We start from the raw sequence: 22,413 nt of genomic DNA, 5'->3' as shown, positions 1-22,413 counted from the left end.
CCTGCAGCAGACAGGGTCTTTCCAAGAACTTTATTAGTCTCATCTTTTTAAAACTGGAAAGATTTTTCTTCAACGTTTAAAATATAAAACAGGAAATGAAAATATTTGACAATCCAGTTGATGAGAAGCTGCAGAAAGACTGAAATCCATCAGATTGTAAAAACGTAGAGGTGATGATGATGATGTGATGAAGATCAGACGCTGATGTCACTGATGTTCTGGCTGTTGATGGGCTGGATGTGGGTCCTGGTGGTGCTGAAGAATGAAAGATCCTTCTACCTGCAGTCATTCCTGAAGGAAGCTGATTGCAGCTGTTCTCTCCTGACAGATGGAATGATGGGAAATGAAGTTCATGTTGAAGTGTGCTCCAAGCAGAACAGAAAGGTCTCAGGACTTGGATCAGCTGCTGCTCTCTGGGAGCGTGCACGTGCTGCTGCATGTGCTTCTGTCATGGCGTTCTGGATGAGCTGCTGAGGTCTGTTTGCATCCAGACTCTCAGCTGCTTTAGTCAAACTGCTGAGCCATGGAACAATGGAGCCGTTTCTGAAGGAAGGGGATCAAACATGATGCTCTGCAGGAAGTGGAGGTTTTTTAGAGTCTCCAGACTGTTTCTGAACGGCCAAAGAAAAGCAGCTGATGTGCTTCTGTCTCCTACCAGCAGGGAGCGCTCTCAGCCGGACAGAACAGATCCTCAATGCTGCTCTGAGAAGGACTCTTCTGTTCCAGAAGCAGAGACTGTTCACATCCAGGAGAATCTGGACTCCAAGGAATCCCAGAGAATCTCCTCTCTGCTGTTTGGACACTTTGACCAGCAGAGGGCAGCAGAACTTTCAGCAACTCTGGATCTGATCCCACAAAAACAATCCATGGATGATCAGATTTCAGAAGATTTGAAGGATCAAAGACAAAGATGTGAGAAGAAAGTCCAGAATGAATCCACTCTGACTTGTCCTCATGTCTCTGAAGCTTGTGTCTTCATGTCTTCACCTCAGAGTTTCTTCTGGATTCCATGTGGATCAATAATATTGATCATGTTCTGTTGTCATCAGAACTTCAGGCTTTTCTCTGCTGATGATCTCTGAGCTGAACTTCTTGGAGGAATTCCTGAATCTGGGATTTGGAGCAAACAGTCAGAACAAAGGAGGTTTCCATTTCTTCTAAGCTCTGCCAGAAGAAAAGAGCTGAAGCTTGAAGCTGAAGCAGCATTTGCTCCCAGAATCTGTCCTCCAGACCAACAAGTCCCACCACAGCCTTGAAGACGTTTCCAGAAGCAGCAGCAGACTGTGTTCCCATGACGACGCTGAAGTCAGCTGCTGCTCTGCAGGAGAAAGTCTGCAGCTCCTCAGTCAGGAAGCTCTTTCAAGCTCGTGCACATCTGTCAGTGCAGCAGCAGAAAGCCTGTTTCCCTGCAGGAAGTCTGAGACTTTTCAAAGTAAGAGCCTCATGTTGGCAGAGATGGGTTGGATTCTTTGATGCTCCAGTGTCTTTTGGATTCAGGATGAGTTCATGCAGATCTAGAAATCCCACCATGATGATCATCCTTGAGGAATTTCAAAATAAAAGACTTACAAAGACTGCTGGATGAGAAATACATTTACTCTTTATTTTCTGTCAATAAATCCTATTTATCAATAAATCCTTGATTGTAAATGATGGATCTAAAGTTGAAAAGAAGTCAAAGTGCTGACTCAGCACAGATCAAAGGAGACACAGATGATTTCCTGGAATGAAGAAAACATCAAACATCCTGATGTGATCTGGAACTGAGCTGTTCTTCAGAAGATCCTCCCAAACATGGAAACTGTTGCTGCAACACGTGAAGCTTTGCTTCTGTTGCTAGGTAGATCTGATGGATCAGAAGCAGACTTCTGTCAGCTGGAACTGGGGCTTCTTCCAGACCATGTGACCTCATGGACAAAGTTCCAACATGGTTTCAGTGAAATGTGGAGGTTTTCCAGGAAACGTTGCTGCAGTTCCTCCGTCTCATCAAAGGAGAGATTTCTCTGCACTAAAGAAGAAAATCTTCCAGAACAGCTTCAAGCTGCAGAAAAACTGTTTCCATCATTCTGAGGACATTTCTTTAGGCTTCATGTGAAGAAAACAAACTGTTGGAAAAGATGAAAACAGAAACAAAGAGGTTTCTAGAAGCTGCAGTTACAAAGAACAGCCAGCAGGTGTCTCACTCAGTCTCCAAAGCTTCACCAACTGCAGATTAAGAAACAAAGTTCTGCCTCCAACCATGAAGGGATTTGAACCCTCAACCTTCTGATCCATGAGGCCACATGGTCTGTGAGGACAGCCAGGTCCAGCTGCAGGTGGAGGACACCATCCTCCAGCTGGAGTGGATGAAGGTGCTGCTTGGATTCTGCTTTGATGTCCTTCTGTCCTCAGTCCCTTCATGGCTGCTGCTTCTCTTCTGCTGATGTTTCTGCAGGATGAAGCTCTGACAAACTGTTGAAGATGCTGGAAAAAGCTGAGTCTCTTCTTTCTGCAGCTTTTGATAACAGAAACATAAAAAACAGAAACAGAAACAAGTTTTATTGGGAATATAGTTTGTATGGTCTTGTTTGTTGTAAAACTTTGATTTTGCCCCACAACCTAACCTGTATGTATTTTTTGATTTGCTGTGCTATCTGTCTGTACAATGATCCATCCAATCAGAGATGAGTGGGCGTGTCCTCAGAGGAACCATGGAATCATCGTTTCAGTGACGTCAGAGAGTCAGATGTTGGTGAGGAGCGGAGCTGACGCTGAAAGCTTGGAGCTACGATGGTTTTCATCAACTTTCTGTTTAAAATTGTAGAAACTGATGTCATGTAAGTAATTATTTTTCTAGATGTTTTAAACTGATCGTTTTTATTACAATATGCAGCTAAATGCTAATTGCGACTAGCTTTAGCATATAACGTGTTGGGTTAGTCTGTCTCTATGTAGCTAAAAACGACCTTAAACAAATGTTCAAAGTTCTAAAGGGGACTTTCATTAAATGGACCATAGATCAGTCTTTTCTGGACTCTGTGGTAGACCGAGCACACCGACCGACACCGAGCTGCTGTCTGAGCCCATTCCAACCCCCAGACCTCAGAGATTCCCGCCTCCTCTTCCTCCTCTTCCTCTGCTGTACAGTCAGAGTTTGTCTGCAGAACATTTTCTTTCTCCAACTGTTGTCCTGAATATCAGCTAGGTGAGGACTGCAGGTTTGATTTCCTGCTTGCTCAAAGTGAAAGGAGCTCTTCAGTTTTTGGACACGACGTAGCACAGCATCGATCAGCCTGTTAACACTTTAACCCTTTTAACTGTATGTGTGGGGGTTAATTAAAAACAAAAGACAAAAAAATGTCTTAATAATGTTTCAATTCCAACGATTCTTAGTAGGAAAATTCTGGAGACATCACCTGTTTCTAGTATTTTCTTTCTAATCAATGCAGTGATTTTTGTATATCCCTAAAACCAAAGGGTTATCATCTAGTCCATGGGATGATGGGGGTTCCATCTGTGCTTTTAGTTGCTGGAATCCATTCTCAGCCAAAAACCTGAATCTAATGGAAGCAAGTCTTTGACAGATGAAACCAGGAGAAAAATGGTTGACAGACTGATGCTGACATGACAGAGAAGAACGGCTCATTGATCATTATGGATTAGTAGACTCAGTGTATGATTGACATGTCATTCTCATCTTTAACAAATGCAGCTCAGACATTTCTATACACACTAAGAATGTGTATGTTTTTCTATTGCAGGACGTCAGCACCCAGACATGTGATAGAAATGTCTGCCAGGGGAATTGTGAGCTTCTTTCCCGTCTGAGTGACCCTTTCTGCAGGACCATAAGGTTATGGAAGTCACACCAAGAATGAGGACATTAAAGGTTTATTAAGACGTTTGACCTATAAAAGGTTTGAAATAGATAAAAAAGTAACACATGCTTTGCATACCAAGTTTCTTCACGTTGTGAATGTGGAACTACAAATGAGATGTTCACTGTCCTACCAGGACCATCACTATGAACATGTGGGACAGAGGGGGGGTGATCTGATCTTTATTTCCATGTTAGTGTGAGGTCACCGCTGCTGCTCAAAGGTTGGAGCATTGCCTTCTTTGGGAGCCCGGTTCCTTTTCTGCAGAACTGAAAGAGAACGTCCCATCAGAACCAGCTGGTGCTACCGGTTGGTGTGACGTTTGGCTCCTCGGATGATGAGCTGGTAACCTCTGAGGTCCAGGAGCCTGGTCCTGTTCCTGCTGCTGGTACGTTAAAGTTCCCCAGCATCAGAGGATCGTTCCACCAGGGCAGTGAGCTGTTTGGGAGCAACAGGAAGTCATTTTTAGTGAACCTCAGCAGGAAATTTTCTATTTTAACCCTTTAAATCTGGATGTCTGCCAGGCTCTGTGCTCAATGTTAAATATTGAGTTCCAAAATTTTAATGCCCCACCTGCTCCTCCCATTGGTTTGTTAGGGCCCCCCTGCACCAACCAAAGAATCATTGGAGATGGAAATTGTTACTTTAGGGCCATCTCTCAGGCTGTGAGCGGATCCCAAAACAGCCACACAAAAATTCAGTTAGCTGCGTGAAACAATTAGAAACTAACCCCGATCTGTACAGCTGGGTAATTGGGCGTGAGTTCTCCTCTGTGGCTGAGTACATCACCAAATCTAGAATGTGTTTCGTTAGTGTTTGGGCCACAGACGTAGAAATTCAAGCCACGGCTGATTTGTTAGGAGTAAATGTTTTTGTCTTGAACATGTCATGAGGAATGTTAAAGTCAAAAGAGAAAACAAAATATAGAGAGGATTCCGCTCACAGGACCATGATGAAAACTCTTAGCATACAAAAAAACATCTGTAAATCTTTTGGTTTAGTGACATAAGTTAACCCTCGAATTTCTATTTTTTTAATTTCTTTGTTTAATTTTTTATTTCTGTGTTTGCTTAGTTTGCTTTTTACTTCTATTTCTGTTAATAGTTAAAATTTCAGAAGGTCAGAACAAATTTATTTTGTATTCAGACTTGTGTTGTTATAAATGTTGTATTTTTGTATTGTATTCTGCAAATGTTCAATAAAAATCAGACTATGACACTGAATGTAACGACATTTCCAAATGTGTGTAGATTTCTGTTCCAGTAGCATCAGCTGAGTCAGAGCTGCTATGGAGGAAGAAATGAAGTCACTGATAGACAACAAGACTTTCAGCCTCACTAAGTTACCTGTGGGGGGGGGTGTCTATGCTGTTAAAACTGACGCTGATGGAGGTGATAAATATAAATTAAGGTTTGTGGCTAAAGGCTATAACCAGAAAGAAGATTTCAGTGAGACTTTTTCACCCACTGCAGACATGACAAGTGTGATGCAGGAAGCAGCACAGGAAGGTTCAATCCTACACCAAATGGATGTACAGACTGTCTATTTGGACGCTCCAAGAGACTGAAATATTTGTGGAACAACCAGAAGGTTTTGAGAAGAAAATGAAGAAAAATAAGTCACTTTATGGGCTAAAGCAACCAGGTTGACACTGGAACTCATTTGATTGAAAACGGTTTTGAACAGAATCCTGCAGATTACTGTCTCTAATCAAATCTTTTCGTTTCTGCCTCTAAGCCCAGTTATCTAACTAAATGTCATATTACTCCAATTCAATTCATATTTTTTCCATCTTAATTGATTATAATACTTGAACTCTCAAGTCTCTAAGTTTGAGCCGGTAGATATACTGATTTAGAAAGAACAAAACAATATGCAGAGTGCATAAATGCATTGAGTTTATATAGGGGTGCTATATAAACTCATCCTCTCACTCATGGTGCAGATGCTTTATTATAGTAGGACAAAATCATTTGGCAAAACACAGTAAATCAGCTAAATAACTAAACGCATTTGGTCAAAAAGCCACACTTAAACCCAAATCCGTCCAGACAGGCAAAGGGAATGGTATCCCACAATCCCTTGCGGTGCCGATCTAACAGCAGCACCAAAGTTACACCTACTTATTGAATTAATTTGAATGAAAGTAAAATAACTGTCTGATTACTACGTGTTCTTTTTAAACTGACTTAACTAAAAGTGATTTATCTTAACTGAAGCAAATAATTAAGTTAGAAAGTGTATTTGTAACCCTTGTTCTATCCTAGGCACTTTACCCTTGGGAGTTGGGTCACCTAGATTCACTAGACAGAGCTCTGAACCTTTTTTTTCAATTTTTTGTTATCTTCACTGGTGTCCATGGATTAAATTAAATTTTTCCACCTTTATCCACCTTTGTCATGGTAGGGAGAACATGTCAAAGTAAGGGTGGGGTCATCCAAGACAGCACAAGGGATTTATACATCTATACTTGGATGATTGCAGTGGGATTTCAACAACCCGTCATCCACAGATGAAGTATGGAAGCACATTTGTTTGATCTACTTAAGCCTGTTTGGACTCTGGCGCTCCACGCGCTGATGAATAGTGGCGTTTGGAGGAAGTGCGGCTGCGCAGTCCGTCACTGAACACCGTCACTGCCTGGATCTCTGTCTGGGTCCTAGTGCCCTAAAGGTTACAGCTCCTGGTTCCACAGAAAAAAGTCCATTCTAGAGGCCACTCTGACGTCATCATCATCAAAGACAGCGTTACCTAGCAACCATACCAAGACCAAAGCAGCTATAGAGGGAAACACAACAAACCATCAACGGCAGTTAAAGCAGTCAGACGTTTGTTCTGCAGCTCAGCAAAAATCTCCTCCAAGAACCTGCAGGAGAACATCTGCTCCCGTCATGATGAGGTGATGAAGATGTTCTGTGGCTCTGATCAGAAGAGCATCTGTTCTCTCTGCTCTGTGGAAGAACATGAGGGACATCCAACAGTCTCAGCTGCAGCAGAAAGGACTGAGAAGCAGAGAGAGCTGGAGGAGAGTCAGCAACAAATCCAGCAGAGAATCCAGGACAGAGAGAAAGAGGTGAAGCTGCTCCAACAGGAGGTGGAGGCCGTCAATCACTCTGCTGATCCAACAGGGAGAAGATCTTCACTCAGATGATCCGTCTCCTCCAGAAAAGAAGCCGTGATGTGGAGCAGCAGATCAGATCCCAGCAGAAACTGAAGAGAGGCGGGTCAAAGGTCATCAGGAGGAGCTGGAGCAGGACATGGCTGAGATGAAGAGGAGGGACGCTGATGAAGAGGAGAGACGCTGAGATGAAGAGGAGGGACACCGAGATGAAGAGGAGGGACGGTGATGAAGAGAAGGGACGCTGAGATGAAGAGGAGGGACGCTGATGAAGAGGAGAGACGCTGAGATGAAGAGGAGGGACACTGAGATGAAGAGGAGGGACGGTGATGAAGAGAAGGGACGCTGAGATGAAGAGGAGGGACACTGAGATGAAGAGGAGAGACGCTGAGATGAAGAGGAGAGGCGTGAGATGAAGCAGCTCTGGCTCACAGAGGATCACAGCCACTTTCTGCTCAACCCCCCCTCCCTGCCCCCCCTCAGTGAGTCCCCCCCCCTCAGCCATCATCCATGTCCGTCCTCTGACAGACTCTGAGGATGTGACAGCAGCTGTCAGAGCTCAGAGACAAACTGCAGGACATTCTGGCCGTGGTCCTCCCTTTGACCTGGACAGTGGTTGCCATGGCGACCTGCACAGTCACCAAGATGGAAGTTAGAAGAAGAAAAAGAGACCAAAATGATTGATAAAGCAGGTTTTCCAGGGAAATCCCACAAAGTGCTTTCCAAGCTAGAACTAAGAATACCCAGCATGCATTTGGAAAAACTCCTTAGCTTCTTGTGGAAAATGATGAGTCATTTGAAAAGCATTCTCTGAATGCTCAGAAAACTTCCTCTAAGGTTGTGGTTGTTTGGAGAAGTCCTCCTCTTCAAAGAAGTTCTCCTGACCATCTTCAAAGCCACTTTCTGCTTTTTCAAATGCTACTGTTCTACGGTGTTTCTTCAAAAACCCACTATTTGAGAAGCACTGGGCTGAGGCTACATCCTGGTCATCACTCACATCACATGCATCTATGATCAGCCTTACCCGAAGAGGAGGGGGGTCAGTAGTATGAAGTGGCTCCTAAGCAAGTGGGGTCTGGTTAATGGTGGGTGGTGAGAGCACCGGGGGTACCAACACCAGGGCAGCAGGGTGGTGGTGGGGCGTAGAGGCGGGAAGCGAGGGTGGGTGAGGCGTAGAGGCGGGGGGTGAGAGCGGAAGGTGAGTAGAGATTGCCAGCGAGGGAAGGGGTGGGTAGCGCCTGCGGGCCATACAACGCCGCTTGCAGCTTTAATTTACCCTTGAACTTACCCGGGTAACGTCACATGCTCTGCTATTTTTGAACAGAGTCCAGGTTAGGAACCAGCAGAGAACCAACAAACAGCACAAACCCAGACTGTGGGAAAGACTCCACACTTCTGACTGACATTCACGTCCACTTTATTCCTCATAGATAAGATTGGAACAGAACACTGAGAACCAAGAAGAACAGAGGAACAGTTCTAATGTCTACTAGAAAACATGAATCACATGAAACACACAACACCAGTCTGGTTCTTTATCCGCCTGAAAACTTCCTTCTGATATTTTTTAGGAAAATCTTGTCCTCACTTAACTTGGTCTAACAAAATATAAAATGCGGTTACTACTTTTAAAGTAAAATAATAATCAAATGTTCACTGATTACATAAAAAGTGTCAGAATTAAAGACATCTACAAAATCCTTCTAGTGTTGTCATGGTAACACATGAACAACATATTTATCATCTCAGCTTAAACTACAACCACATTGAATCCTTTCAAGATTTAACTCTAATAATACAATACAACACATTTCTATTAGTGGATACATCTGAAAGAATTCCTACTGTGGAATTTTTTTTTTAATTTTTGTCAATGAAAGCAGCAAAGCTCTTATTGTCTAGTATCTTTACACAGATTTAAACATATTGGTTCTTTTATTTTTAATGGTTTGATAATTGTTGCTTAAAGGGGCAACAGTCAGTGGTTCTGTGTTCATGTAATGAAAGCTCGGGCTGCTTTGGAGTATATGAGCAGATTAGGGTTTGATCCCAAGAGTTTCAAACATTAAAAACAAAAATTAACCAAAATATACATTCATTCATTTTCTTAACCGCTTTTCCCTTTCGGGGTCACGGGGCTGCCGGAGCCTATCCCGGCCACTTGTGGGCGAAGGCAGGGGACAACCTGGACAGGTCGCCAGTCTGTCGCAGGGTAGAATGTCCACAAACACACACCCATTCACTCTCACACTCACAGCTATGGACAATTTAGAGTTACCAATTAACCTATGTAGCATGTTTTTGGACGGTGGGAGGAAGCCGGAGACCCCGGAGAGAACCCACGCATGCACGGGGAGAACATGCAAACTCCACACAGAAAGGTCCCCCGTTGATGTAGTTTTTCATGTCCCCCCCAGCCGGGACTTGAACCGGAGGCCTTCTTGCTGTGAGGCAAGAGCGCTAACCACTGCGCCACCGTGCAGCCCCAAAAAAAAAATATACAAATAAGTGAAAATATTCAAATTTTCTGAAATACAGAAACCAAAGTGATCGGTTGTGCTGCAGAGGTAGAGTGGTCGACCTCTGATCAGAATATCACAGGTACAATTACCATTTTGCCCGTCCATGTGTCATTGAACAAAACTGAACCCCACATTGATCCTGGTGGTTATAGGTTGGTGCCAGTGTGAGACAGTACAGCTGCCATCAGTGTGTGAATGGGTGTGTGGGAGTGAATGGGACTGACTGTTAAGTACTTTTGGCTTTTAAAGAAGGTACATAAGCGGTATATCCCATACGTATATGGCAACATAAAACCAAGGCTTAAAATATTTCAATCTAAAAATCATCATTTTTAATAAAATGCTAGTTTCTGTCTTTATAGAAGAAAATGTGTACTTTTTCTAAATCTTTCCCTCTTCTCATGTAAACCTTGTGTTCCAGTGTCAAGTTTTTCTGAGTTTAAAGTTTTTAATAAATCCTATGTTAAAATGTTTTAAAATTGAAAAAAAAATTTTTCTCTCATGTGAGTTCTCATGTGTTTTTTGAGACTAGATGAATCACTAAAACATTTTTTGCATTCTATACAAGAAAAAGGCTTTTCTCCTGTATGAATTCTCGTGTGTGTTTTAAGATTAGATACATTACTAAAACTTTTTTTACATTCTTTACAAGAATAAGGCTTCTCTCCTGTGTGAGTTCTCATGTGTTTTTGGAGATGAGGTAATTGACTAAAACTTTTATCACATTCTTTGCAAGAAAAAGGCTTCTCTCCTGTATGAGTTCTCATGTGTTTTTGGAGCTCAGATAATTGACTAAAAGGTTTAGCACATTCTTTACAAGAAAAAGGCCATTCTCCTGTGTGAGTTCTCATGTGATTTTTGAGACTAGATGATTCACTAAAACCTTTTCGACATTCTTTACAAGTAAAAGGCTTCTCTCCTGTATGAGTTCTCATGTGGCTCTTGAGATGAGATACACGACTAAAACTTTTTTTACATTCTTTACAAGAAAAAGGCTTCTCTCCTGTGTGAGTTCTCATGTGTGTTTTCAGATTACATCTTTGACTAAAACTAACGTCACATTCTTTACATGAAAATCGCTTCTCTCCTCTATGAGTTCTCATGTGTCTTCGGAGATGAGATGAATCACTAAAACCTTTATTACATTCTTTACAAGAAAGGGACTTTTCTCCTGATCGAGTTCCTACATTAAATGGTTTGTTAGCGATTCTTGAGTTTTCGCCAGACTTGAAGGAGGAAAGTTTTTTCTGTTTTGAAGATTCTTTGTGTTTCTTAACCAAATCATCCTTTCTACTACCATCAGAGTCACACTCACTGTGAGAGCTGTCCACACTTTGGACATGACTTCTGTCTCTTCCCTTCATCTGATCTCTGTTCTGTGGGTCTGACTCTTCATCTGTAGTTGATGTTGATTCTTCATGTTGGTTTTCTTCTTCATCCTGACTATCAGTTACATTAAAGCTCTGCTGATTCTTTAGATCTGCTTCACTGTTCTCATCTTCCTCATACGTAGGAATCTCCATCAAGGTATCAGTCTCCTGCTTCAGATCAAGGCGATCTTCATCCTGACTGATGCAGAGTTCCCCTGGTTCATCTTTAATCTGTGATGGTTCTGGATCCTCCGGTTCCTCTTTATAATGCGGAGGGTCCGGTTTCTCCAGTTCAACTCTGAAGTTCCTTTGTCGGTTGCAGAGATCTTCAGTCACCCAATCCTGGGGGAGGACTGCAGAAAAACAAACAGAGACACTTTTTATGTTTTGAGGACTTTGTGTGTTGTTAATAAACACTTAACTGCTTATCTAAAAACACCAATTGTCTGTGAAGATTCATACAGTTTGTTTCCATCACAGTAGTAGGTTTAAAAAATGCCATCTGTACATTATCATTTTTAAAATTGAAAACATTTCACCTTTGATCCAAATTGTCAATTGTGGATTAGCTGGTGAAAAAGCAGGTTTATAAGTGCTCTTGGGGGAGGAGTCAAACTTGAAACTGGAAAAACTTGATAGCCTTTTACCTAAACTAAATGACATTAACAGCTGAAAGAGATGGCCAGGTTGGGGAGTGTAGCCCCTGTCTCTCCAACTCTAGCTGAGAACAAAGGACTTCTAAAGACCTCGAAGTGAAACTGGTTCGGTTTGTTTGTCTGGGACTGATTTAAACCTGAGACCACCTCTTATTAAGAGAAGGTTTATCTTTCTTGACAAAGACGCCTTCTTTCACTCACCGTGTCTGACCAAACAGATGAGAGCTGAAGACCTCTTGTGTTGGACATATTTCACTGTTACAACATGTGGTTATGAATCTTCTGACACACAAGGAGTATATTTGAATGAACCACTTTATTAATTTAGGCTAGACTTAAGTTAGATTGATTATATTTTTAATAAGCACATACTTATGCATACAAATACACACACAAAGCATTTCAGTCACGCACACTATTTGTGCAAATGTGATCTTACACCTGAGCTCCAGTGGGTGTTTCTGTTCTTTTTCTGCCTTATTCTGTTCTGTTGATGATGGAATGTAAAAAATAAAGGAGAGAGAGCCCGGTCATTCCTACACCAAGAGCCCCACCGAAGCAGCAGTGGTAGATCCCCTGCACCAGGGGTGGGCAATTATTTTAACTCGCGGGCCACATTGATTCCAGATGTTTTAAATTTATGGCACTAAAACTCCTCACTGCATAAATACACTTTCCTCTGACAGACATGAACATTTTCACCTTTTCTCTTGTCTAAATTGTTAAACCTGCAAAGAAATGAGGTCCAGGATCTTAGAATGAAAACAAAGATCATACTTTATCTTTTATTTCAACATATAGTGTAGGCTGTTTTGGGTCTTTTTGCACCATATATATTTTTCGTCCCCCTGTAAAGGAGCCCCGTCAGGGGATTTACTCAAGTTAATACCCATAGTCACAACTGTAGGCCGTTGAATTTAAACACAAATCAATTTTAACCGTCTGCAGTCCACACTTTTGAGGTTGTCGAAAAGATGCAAAAACTCTGAGATTACTTTGGTGACCTTGGCCAACCAGGAGGTATGGCACGCTATGTCCCGAGTTCCTGGTCCAGGGAGATCGAACTAGCTCGAATCTCCGACACCAAGGTCACTTTGATATTTATGCGGAAGGAAGAAAAAAAATGGAAATAAAATGCAACTATAAATATGAGTGTGTATATAGTAATACCATTTTATATATTTTTCACTTTTAAAATTTTCATTTTTATTTTTTAATGTTCCCTGCCACCTGTACTGCCTTTTTACAGGAGTACTCCAGAGAGGGTCTCTAAAATACCTCTCCTTCTTTTTTACTTTTGCATTCTGGGACTGGTTACCCGTTTTAGCCAGAAACCTTTTCTGCTATTTTATTCTCAACACTGTGATCGTATGCAAAACTCACTCAGTCCTGTGGTTCGTCACTTCCGGTCGGATCTCGTCAAGCCACCGCTGGCAGATGAGGGTTAGACCTATGACGCTGGCCCGGCGAAGAATTCACCTCCCGGGACTTTCTTCCGGACAGCCTATATTGTCCGGGCGTGCACACGGCTTCAGCGCGTCGTCCTAAGTCCACCACCGGTGGGTATGTTGAGATCCGGGTCACGGCACCAAGTTGTCAGGGTTCTGACTTTTTCCTTAATAAAGAGAAGAACCACACAGGAGATGAGAACTTTTGCTAGACTTCTGCAGAAGGAGAATCGGTCTGTGACAGCGCGAACTGTCACAGAGGAGTTCTGCCATCCTAGTGCATGGAGCCTTCTTTTATTGAAAACTGAAGGTTGCAGACATGAATGTGGGTCATTTAATCAGAAACAACAAGAACATCATATTCTCGTATAATCAGAACTTTTCAGGTCATTGTTTTCTTACTGAAAGATAGAAATGAGACAATCATATTATGGAGATTATAGTGTGCAAGCAAATGATAATTATATAACTCTAACAATCGCGATCAAAGATTTCTGTAGATCTGAGAGCTGCGCGTTTCTGTACAGGAGTTGCGGCACGGACTGGGGAGATTGATTGACAAGGTCTCCAGCCAATCAGGACACAGAACAGGGTGCCGTGTTTAAAAAAGGCAGCATGATCGCTCAGAAATAATGAGCTAAACCGGGAAAGATTAAATGTGACATAGAAAGGGAAGACCGTCTTCTGGTCTATTTGACAGAGATTTTTTAGAGGTTTCCAGGTAAAACACAGACTGCAGAAGGTGGAATAAAATGTCACGTCTTGATTATGTGACCAGATAAAAAACAAAAACACATGGGTCTCTGATATTGTTCAGCGGGCCGGACCAAAGATGGAGGTGGGCCGGATCCAGCCCGCGGGCCTTAGTTTGCCCACCCCTGCCCTACACAGTATAGTACAGATAAAGGACATCCGCCCACAGGACAATCACGTCCACCACCCAGGTAGCTAGAGATAGAGGCCACACTGGAGGCAAGGAGGGTGAAGTGTCTGCTTTAAAAGGTGTGTTTTTTTAGGCTTAATCATTCTATAAACATTATATGTTGTGCTGAAGATTTCAGTGTTTACTCTGCCTCAAAACATCTGTGTAACTTTTCTTTATTAAACTTTAATTATGTAGTTCATTGACTACCTCTGCTATGATGCATCCCTTTGTCGGATTGGACAGTAATGAGAAAGTTCTGATACTAAAAACTCTCATCTTTAATTTGGGTCAAAAACATTGTATTGTTTTTCTTTTTATTCAAGATTAAAATTAGTGATCACGTAAAATGGCATCATATGGCATTTCATCGCTGCCAATAATTGAATGAGCGCAAAAACAACTGAGCAGGTGTATACAGGAACTGAGTGAGTGAACCTTACAACCACCCAGGAGCAATTCTAACTGAGCGACCCCACATTATACTACTGCACGCCTGCAATTCTAACTGAGCGACCCCACATTATACTACTGCACGCCTGCAATCCTCACTGAGCGGTGATCCTGCGCCTCACTTCCCCTTTGCGGGCTTGCTTGGGTTTATGTGTTAATGGGGCGTTTTCTGTCCCTTGGGGGCATTGATTTTTCTGGTTGATCTTATTGGCCGATATTTGCTGGTCAAATCCGGCGAGGCAGGCGGAGCTTTCATTTTTCAGAGCAGGGGGAACAACTGTCAGAACAGAACAACTGTCTTGAAAACCCTGGAAATGCATAGAGACACGATTATGAAGCAGAGTTTAAACTGCAGCTATCAGCTACATGGAGGAACTCGGGAATAGAGCAGCTGCAGTTTGGTTAGGTTTGAAAGATCTTCACAGATTCTGACTTCTGGCCTCAATAACTCTTCTGATAAACCTTCAAAAGTGACAACAAGTATCTAATTATTTTGTAGGGGGGTGTATTGGCAAGAGTCTGGCAACACAATACGTATCCCAATATTTTACCTAAACATATTTTCTTTTTTCTTTTCTTTTAAATATGACTTTGAAAAAACGACTTGAATTTCAACATGTCTTCCATTGTAATAAAATGGTCAAATTCAGTTTATTTAATGATCTTAATGTTAAGCACTGCAACGGTATCTCCTATATCAGCTGCTTTTACCCAAACAAATTAATAGTGCTTTAATTTTGGTAGCTAAAAATATAGAAGCCTCCCCCACCCTCTGTATTTTTTATACATTAAACGTGGAAGGGGCACGTCAATGATCAATGAAATAATCAATGAGACACGAGCGCACACGCACGCAGACACACACACTCGCACACATACTCATGAGACGCGAACACACTCTCGCGTTTCATTTAGTGATGCCCGTCTGTGAGGCGGCCAATGCGTGTGAGAGGAACAGGCAAAGCCACTGTAAGTGGCTAAAATGTGTGGAGGGGGAGGGGCCTAGAGGTAATCGAGCTCGCGTAAACATCTGTGGGAAGGAAACTGAGACAAATATCATCACAACCTGATATGTGTCTGAGCTATGAGCAAGTGAACTATTGATTCGTTCTTCTGACCTGCGGCTTGTGTACCAGTGCCAGAGTGTACAGCAGGGGTCTCAAACTCGCGGAGCAAACCACGGTTCTCATGCACGGCTGAGAGCAGCATTCTTGGCTGCACCTATTTGGTGTCGCCAACATGAATTTCCATCCCCTAATATTTTCATACATTTACGTATTGTTTGAAACTGTGAAATGACCGAAAGGTTACTACGGTAATCACTTTGTTACTAAAAACTTTTTTTTATTCTGAATGTATAGTATTTTGTTTACTATTTGTACTGTCATGACAGTGATGGTGCTGTCAGTTTACCTTCTTGTTGCATCTTCAAAAGTGCAGAATAAAATGTGACACTGAATTAGAAACAGCACATTGTAATTTCTGCATCTATTATTAAAGTATTTATTAGTAATACAGTGGAAATTAGTAGATTTGGTTAGCATGTTGATTTACGGTATGCGCCCCTAAATTTTCTGGTTGTGCCCCTAAAATTTTCAGTTGGGGGCCACAGTGCTCCTAGTGAAAAAAGTTAGTCTGGAGCCCTTTAGGCTGATGTTATTCACATCCACATCCCACAGCCAGGATGCAGATTGCAGTATGTCCCGCATGGATTAAAGCTACTGTTGTTAGCCCATGTTAGCATACTGCTAGCTCTGGCTTCTTTCCAGCTCCCTTCTTCAACAGACAAAGCACTGGCCACACGGATTAAAATCAAAATGACGAGCGAACATTAATAAAAGCACGTTTTGAAGATCATCTCATATAATACGGAGCTGACATATCTATGTATGCAGCCGCTCGGCGGAACTCATTTCCTCTTCCTGTATTACAAACACCACTGCGCATGTGCGAATGATTTATTCCGACCGAAAGTGTGACCTTAGTGAACGTTTGTTATAATCTGAAAACATTTTTCTGCACCTATGAACACTGTTGAATTCTAATCCGACCATTGATCAGATTCAGATATTTTGTACATGTAACTGCAGCTTATGGTGTCGACTCGCAGCGTGGCGGGGATCACGATGGTGTCTCTCCATTGTCAGGTCAGTCACCCATCGTCCATCAGCACAACCCTAATTAGCCGCTGCGCTGCTTCATTCGTTTTGGGCAGCCGTGGTGCAGCGATAGGGCGGTCGACCCATGATCGCTAGACTGCAGGTTCGATTCCCGCCTTGCACACCCATGTGTGGAAGTGTCCTTGGGCAAGACACTGAACCCCACCTTGCCTCTGGTGGGAGGTTGGCGCCATATTCGGCAGCGGAGCCGCCATCAGTGTGTGAATGTGTGTGTGCATGTGTGAATGGGACTGTGACTGTAAAGTGCTTTGGGCCTTCAAAAGAAGGTAGAAAGCGCTTTATAAGTATACGCCATTTATCTGAGCAGCTAAAAAGCACAGCAATCCACGTTTTTACATGTTGCTGGCAGCAAAATGAAACAGAGTTTCTGTTTGGTATCCATCCCAAGTAAAAACAAAGTTGTTCATGTTATAGCTCTGCGCGGGACTATTTTCTTCATCCCGCTCCCGCCCGCGCCCGCTGAATTTTTGACCAATCCCGCCCGCTCCTGCAACGTATGCGTTACACTCCCGCCCGCACCCGCAAAACTCATAGAATTTAGTCCCGCACAGTAATAGAGATGCATTCATTTTGTATCGTCTCCCGTCCCGCAGGAAAAAAACACGTATTTGTATTGATATTATTAAAGAGATTCATGTCCCTCCTCCAGCCTCATCTTTTCATGCATTCCTCTTTTGTGTAATTTGCAACTTAAATATTAAATATATTTTCACAAATCCTGTTCGGTTAAAAGTGTGCGTGCGCGCGCAGACAGACGGCCTGAAGCGCGCTCCTAGTAAGAGGCGGGGCGTTGCACACCCCCAACAACAGGTTAGATGACAGAGGCCATTGGGCGTCTGTACCTGGTGCTTTCACGGAGTTTCAGTACATAAGAATCCAACAGCCGCACAGCCTAACGTAGTCCGCTAATATATATTCATGAGATATTCATGGCAGCACTGATCCCGCAGGGGTTTTTTCTTGCCGCCCGCTCCCGCCCGCAGCACAATTCGTACCGCCCAATCCCGCGATATTTGGGTTGGGTCCCGCGGGACCCGGCGGGACCCGATCCCAATGCAGCCCTCTAGTTCATGTCTCTTAACAACAGAACAAGCTGCCTCTGGCTGCAGTCTTCCTGTTGTCTTGTGTAGTGTGGTGCAGCTTAAAGAGGCTCTGTGTGATCTGCTGCCAACTAGAGGTCGGAGGGTGAAGTGGAAAACAATAGTCAGACACAAAAGAACGCTCAGAAATAATTAAATAATATCGTCCTGACAGCATTTTCATTGATATAAGTATCACCAAATGAAATATCGCGATATTTTATAGAACTGATTTTTTCTTACACACCTATTATTTCGTATAAACACACAGAGTGAACTACAAATGCATTTCAAAAGAAAAAAAGATTGTTTTTTTGGCTTTTAATCAGAATTTTCCTCAAGCTGTGAATGTAGACATGCAGCGAAGCGGCTGCCAAGGGACCGTCAACAAAGTGCATCATCTGTGAAACACCATTCTGTAATAGTCAATAAACCTTTAAAAAGGAAATACATGTCTATATCTATATGAACGGGTAATAAAGACTTGTCAGAATATTCATGCTAGATTACATATTTAGTGAGAAGGTCAATCTCTATTTAATTGCATATAGTTTTAAAAATTTAATAGAGATATGAATCATAACTTGTGTGAACAATAGCTCTAAGATACTAAAGTCCCCAAACATTTTGTACTGACTAATCATGACCTTATTGCCTACATCAAGATTATATCATAAATTTACTATGTTTATCTTTAGGAATTTTTCATATTAACAATTGGATCAGATTTGGTCAGAAATCTTCAAAAGCTCTGAAGATGTTGTAGTTACTGACACAGAACTTCCTGTACTGACTAATCATGACCGTATCTTCCCAATACAATAAAGATTATGTCAAAAAAATTCTAGCATCTTCAGAGCTATTGAGGATTTATGATGAAATCTGATCCATTTTTTAATATGAAAAATTCCTAGATATAAACAAGTTAAATATTGACATTTTCGTTATTTTAATATGACAATAAGGTAATGATTAGTCTGTACAGAAGGTTTGGTGACAGTAGCTTCAGTATCTTCATGACTATTGACCACTTTAATCATGATTCATATTCATATTCTATTAAAATTTGAAAAATATATGCAACAAATTAAAATAAAGACGGTCTTTCCTACAGAATATTCATTATAACACGAATATGCTGACGAGTCTTGTAAAGAGTGACAAAGACACCCCTGAACACTGCGTGCAAAGAGGAACCAGGCGGGATCACCGCTCAGTTTGGATTGCAGGTAGTTGTAAAATGCGGTCGCTCGGTTAGAAATGCGTCTGGGCGGTTGTAAGGTTCCTCACTCAGGTCCTGAATACGCCAGCTTAGTTGTCTTTATGCTCTTTCACTTTATGGCTAGAACTGTGACAGTGTGGGATTTTTAAATACCGCGGTGATGAACCGGCAGGGAAGACACATGTGTGTCTTCTTAAAAAAAGGGTAGCAGCTGTTTTTTGTTTCCTTTTCATTTTGACGTTCATTCAACCAGGAAGTTTATTTTTCTGTCAGGCGTTTTTAACTTTTAGTCTCTGTTTTCTTTCTGTACTGGAGTGTTTATGGAGCCACGACACCTGCAATGCAGACTAGACACAAACACACTATTCTAATGACGTATCTAGTATGTTTACATCTTCCCTTACTGAATAATTAAGAAGCCTTTTAGCCTTGAGGACAGAGAGAGAGGACAGACACAGAGCCTAACAGGTCGTGTTTCTCCACCTCTCCCCTTTTGGAAAAGGTTTGAAAATTCATGTAGACTCTTGTGTGTCTTTTCATTTCTGCACATTTCATTTTTGGACGTCCAGAACCATCTGAATCTGCGAAGGCCGGACGAGACGAAAACAATCCCTTCCAGTGACAAAAAGATCAGGCAACCAAAGAACTTAAAATGTTTAGTCACGTACCAACTACGTGTAGCTGCAGCTGCGGGTTCCAGCTGCTATCCAGCAGTCTGCGCTGACGACAGAGCTCCTCCTGGTTCTGGACGATGGTTCCTTCAGCAGCAGAACGTTGTTCTCTGACAGAACCTTCCTGAGGTTCTGAAGACATGGTTCCTGCTCCGATCTTCAGCTCCAACTCCCACAAACACCGCCGTCCTCTTCACTGCAGCTCCGATCGATCATATGCTAGTCTCACAATCACAGCAATCCACGTTGTCTTTCCGTTCAACACTTCTTCACTCATTTACGACACTTTGGAAAATGCTGAGAGTTCCCACACGAACCACGTATCGTCCTTTCTGTCCAAAAACCTCACAAACGTCCCAACAAAACACCACCGACCTCTCAACACAAGCTAACGCTGCTAGCCTGCTAACAAGCTAACGCTGCTAGCGCCTCGTGCTGTTCTTCTTCTTTGTTTGGCTAACAGCGTCATGGTGCTTTAGCGCCACCAGCTGGTCTGGAGAGTAAAAAGATGCTAAAAATCTGTTTCTAAAGAGAATAATTACGACTATAAATAAACATTAAACTGTATAGTTAATAACAAAGACAAGCAATACTTTTGAATTTATTATAAGAGTGAAAAAAACAATAGAGAAATTTACTTAATTTAATTAAAATTAGATTAACAAATTTATACCTCTCAAGGTATAGATTATACCTGAGATGTAACATAATAAAAGAAAAGTTAAAAAATTAAAGATCTTTGGAATGCAAACATTTTTCACCGACAATCTGCAAAGATTTTAAAGCTGTTTCTAGTTTCTGTGTCTTCAAAGATTTTTACAATAAAAAACTGGAAAATTTTAAATAAATTCACAGATTTTTTCAGGTTAAGCCAAAAAAAAAAAACACTTAAAATTTTTATTTACAGTACAGACCAAAAGTTTGGACACACCTTCTCATTTAAAGAGTTTTCTTTATTTTCATGACTATGAAAATTGTAGATTCACACTGAAGGCATCAAAACTATGAATGAACACATGTGGAATTCTATCCATAACCAAAAAGTGTGAAACAACTGAGAATATGTCATATTGTAGGTTCTTCATAGTAGCCGCCTTTAGCTTTGATTACTGCTTTGCAGACTTTTGGTATTCTCTGGATGAGCTTCAAAAATGTTGAGAAATGCAGAAATGTGTGCTGCAGATGCCATGTCTGCCACTAGAGGGCAGCACAGCAGCTTCAGTCTTTGTCATTGTTGCTTTGTGAGCCTGAAGGAGCTTCAAAGTGAACTAGCTGCAGCTTGGTTCAGACAAAGCTCCACATTCACACACAGATGTGATCCTGAAGAAGTCTGAACAAATCCAAATCAATCCAAAAGCCTGGAGACTGGATGGCCGTGGTCCTCCCTTTGACCTGGACAGTGGTTGCCATGGCGACCTGCACACTCACCAAGCTGGAACTTAGAAGAAGAAAAAGAGACCAAAATGATTGATAAAGCAGGTTTTCCAGGGAAATCCCACAAAGTGCTTTCCAAGCTAGAACTAATAATACCCAGCATGCATTTGGAAAAACTCCTTAGCTTCTTGTGGAAAATGATGAGTCATTGGAAAAGCATTCTCTGAATGCTCAGAAAACTTCCTCTAAGGTTGTGGTTGTTTGGAGAAGTCCTCCTCTTCAAAGAAGTTCTCCTGACCATCTTCAATAAACATGAGCTAATTCTTGATGCAGGTTTGAAAACACAGATGGAAAACAGCATCAATCCAAATATTAGTCAATGTTTCCTTGAATGGAACAATTTCAGGATTTGTTGTCATAAAGTTGTGAGAAACTGTCTTGTAAAGTGTGTGGTGACGGTCCACTGTGGAAAATGACTGTTTGTGGAACATTGAGATGTGCTCAGGGATTTTGCTTTAGGACACTTTGGTTTCATTTCAAACGTTGGTTTCTCCTAAATCTACAAACTCTCTCCACAAACTGTCTCCTAACTCTCAGGGATTCCTGCTGCTGGCAAAACTCACGGCTCAAGGAACCACTTCATGAATCAGTCACGCTTTGGAATGAACTTTATTGAACAACATGTCATGGTCTGGAAGAAGCCCCAGTTCCAGCTGACAGAAGTCTGCTTCTGATCCATCAGATCTACCTAGCAACAGAAGCAAAGCTTCACGTGTTGCAGCAACAGTTTCCATGTTTGGGAGGATCTTCTGAAGAACAGCTCAGTTCCAGATCACATCATGATGTTTGATGTTTTCTTCATTCCAGGAAATCATCTGTGTCTCCTTTGATCTGTGCTGAGTCAGCACTTTGACTTCTTTTCAACTTTAGATCCATCATTTACAATCAAGGATTTATTGATAAATGTGATTTATTGACAGAAAATAAAGACTAAATGTATTTCTCATCCAGCAGTGATTGTGGTGTGTGTAAGTCTTTTATTTTGAAATTCTTCAAGGATGATCATCTCGGCCTGTCATTTTAGACACATTCTCACCTGTTTGTCTCCCTGAGCTAGTCAGAGTAGTTGATACAATGAAGTCATCCTCTTGCTCTCTTGATGTGCTGTCAACATCTCTACTCAAAGATGTCTTCCTGTCCATCGGTCCCTGTGTCCCGTCAATAATTAACTCGTCCTTGCTGTCTGGTCAAGTCCCTGAGCACTTTAAGAATGCTGTCGTCCTTTCTGTCCTTAAAAAGCCCAGACTTGACTCCTCCCTCTTGAGCAGTTACAGACCTATTGCTAATCTCCCATTCATGTCCAAAATTTCAGAAAAGGTTGTTGTTTACCAACTGACAACTGCTCTGGACAGTCATGGCATTTTTGAGCAGTTTCAGTTTCTAGAGCTCACTCCACTGAAACAGCCCTTCTCAGAGTCACTAATGACATCCTGATGCAGAGTGATGCAGGAAAATGCTCTGTGCTACTGCTACTGGACTTG

At 41.9% G+C, this 22,413-nt stretch overlaps 1 protein-coding gene and 1 long non-coding RNA gene across 5 annotated transcripts in view; one reads left to right on the top strand and one right to left on the bottom strand.

Annotated features, from left to right (window-relative positions):
* Positions 1–1,618: 1,618 nt before the first annotated feature.
* On the top strand, positions 1,619–5,098 carry LOC144988936 (uncharacterized). The gene is made up of 2 exons (XR_013653034.1): positions 1,619–2,816; positions 3,741–5,098. It is a non-coding gene; the product is annotated as an uncharacterized LOC144988936 (long non-coding RNA).
* Positions 5,099–8,375: 3,277 nt separating this feature from the next.
* The window catches only part of LOC144988873 (uncharacterized), a 385,609-nt gene continuing 371,571 nt past the window's right edge, over positions 8,376–22,413 (bottom strand). For 2 of the 4 annotated variants that reach the window (XM_078940117.1, XM_078940113.1), the window contains exon 2: positions 8,376–11,220. In XM_078940117.1, coding sequence (XP_078796243.1) covers positions 9,971–11,220 — 1,250 coding nt within the window. In that variant the 3' untranslated portion in view covers positions 8,376–9,970. Of the gene's footprint in view, positions 11,221–12,906; positions 13,139–19,495; positions 20,042–22,413 lie in introns of those variants that run through there. The other 2 variants (XR_013652927.1, XM_078940110.1) reach the window with 2 other exon arrangements.

Source organism: Oryzias latipes, chromosome 2 (genome assembly GCF_053564925.1).
Source record: "Oryzias latipes strain Hd-rR chromosome 2, Olatipes_Hd-rR_3.1".
NCBI classification, from domain to species: domain Eukaryota; kingdom Metazoa; phylum Chordata; class Actinopteri; order Beloniformes; family Adrianichthyidae; genus Oryzias; species Oryzias latipes.
The sequence above is the reverse complement of the archived record's forward strand: the minus strand, read 5'-3'. Positions and strand labels throughout refer to the sequence as shown.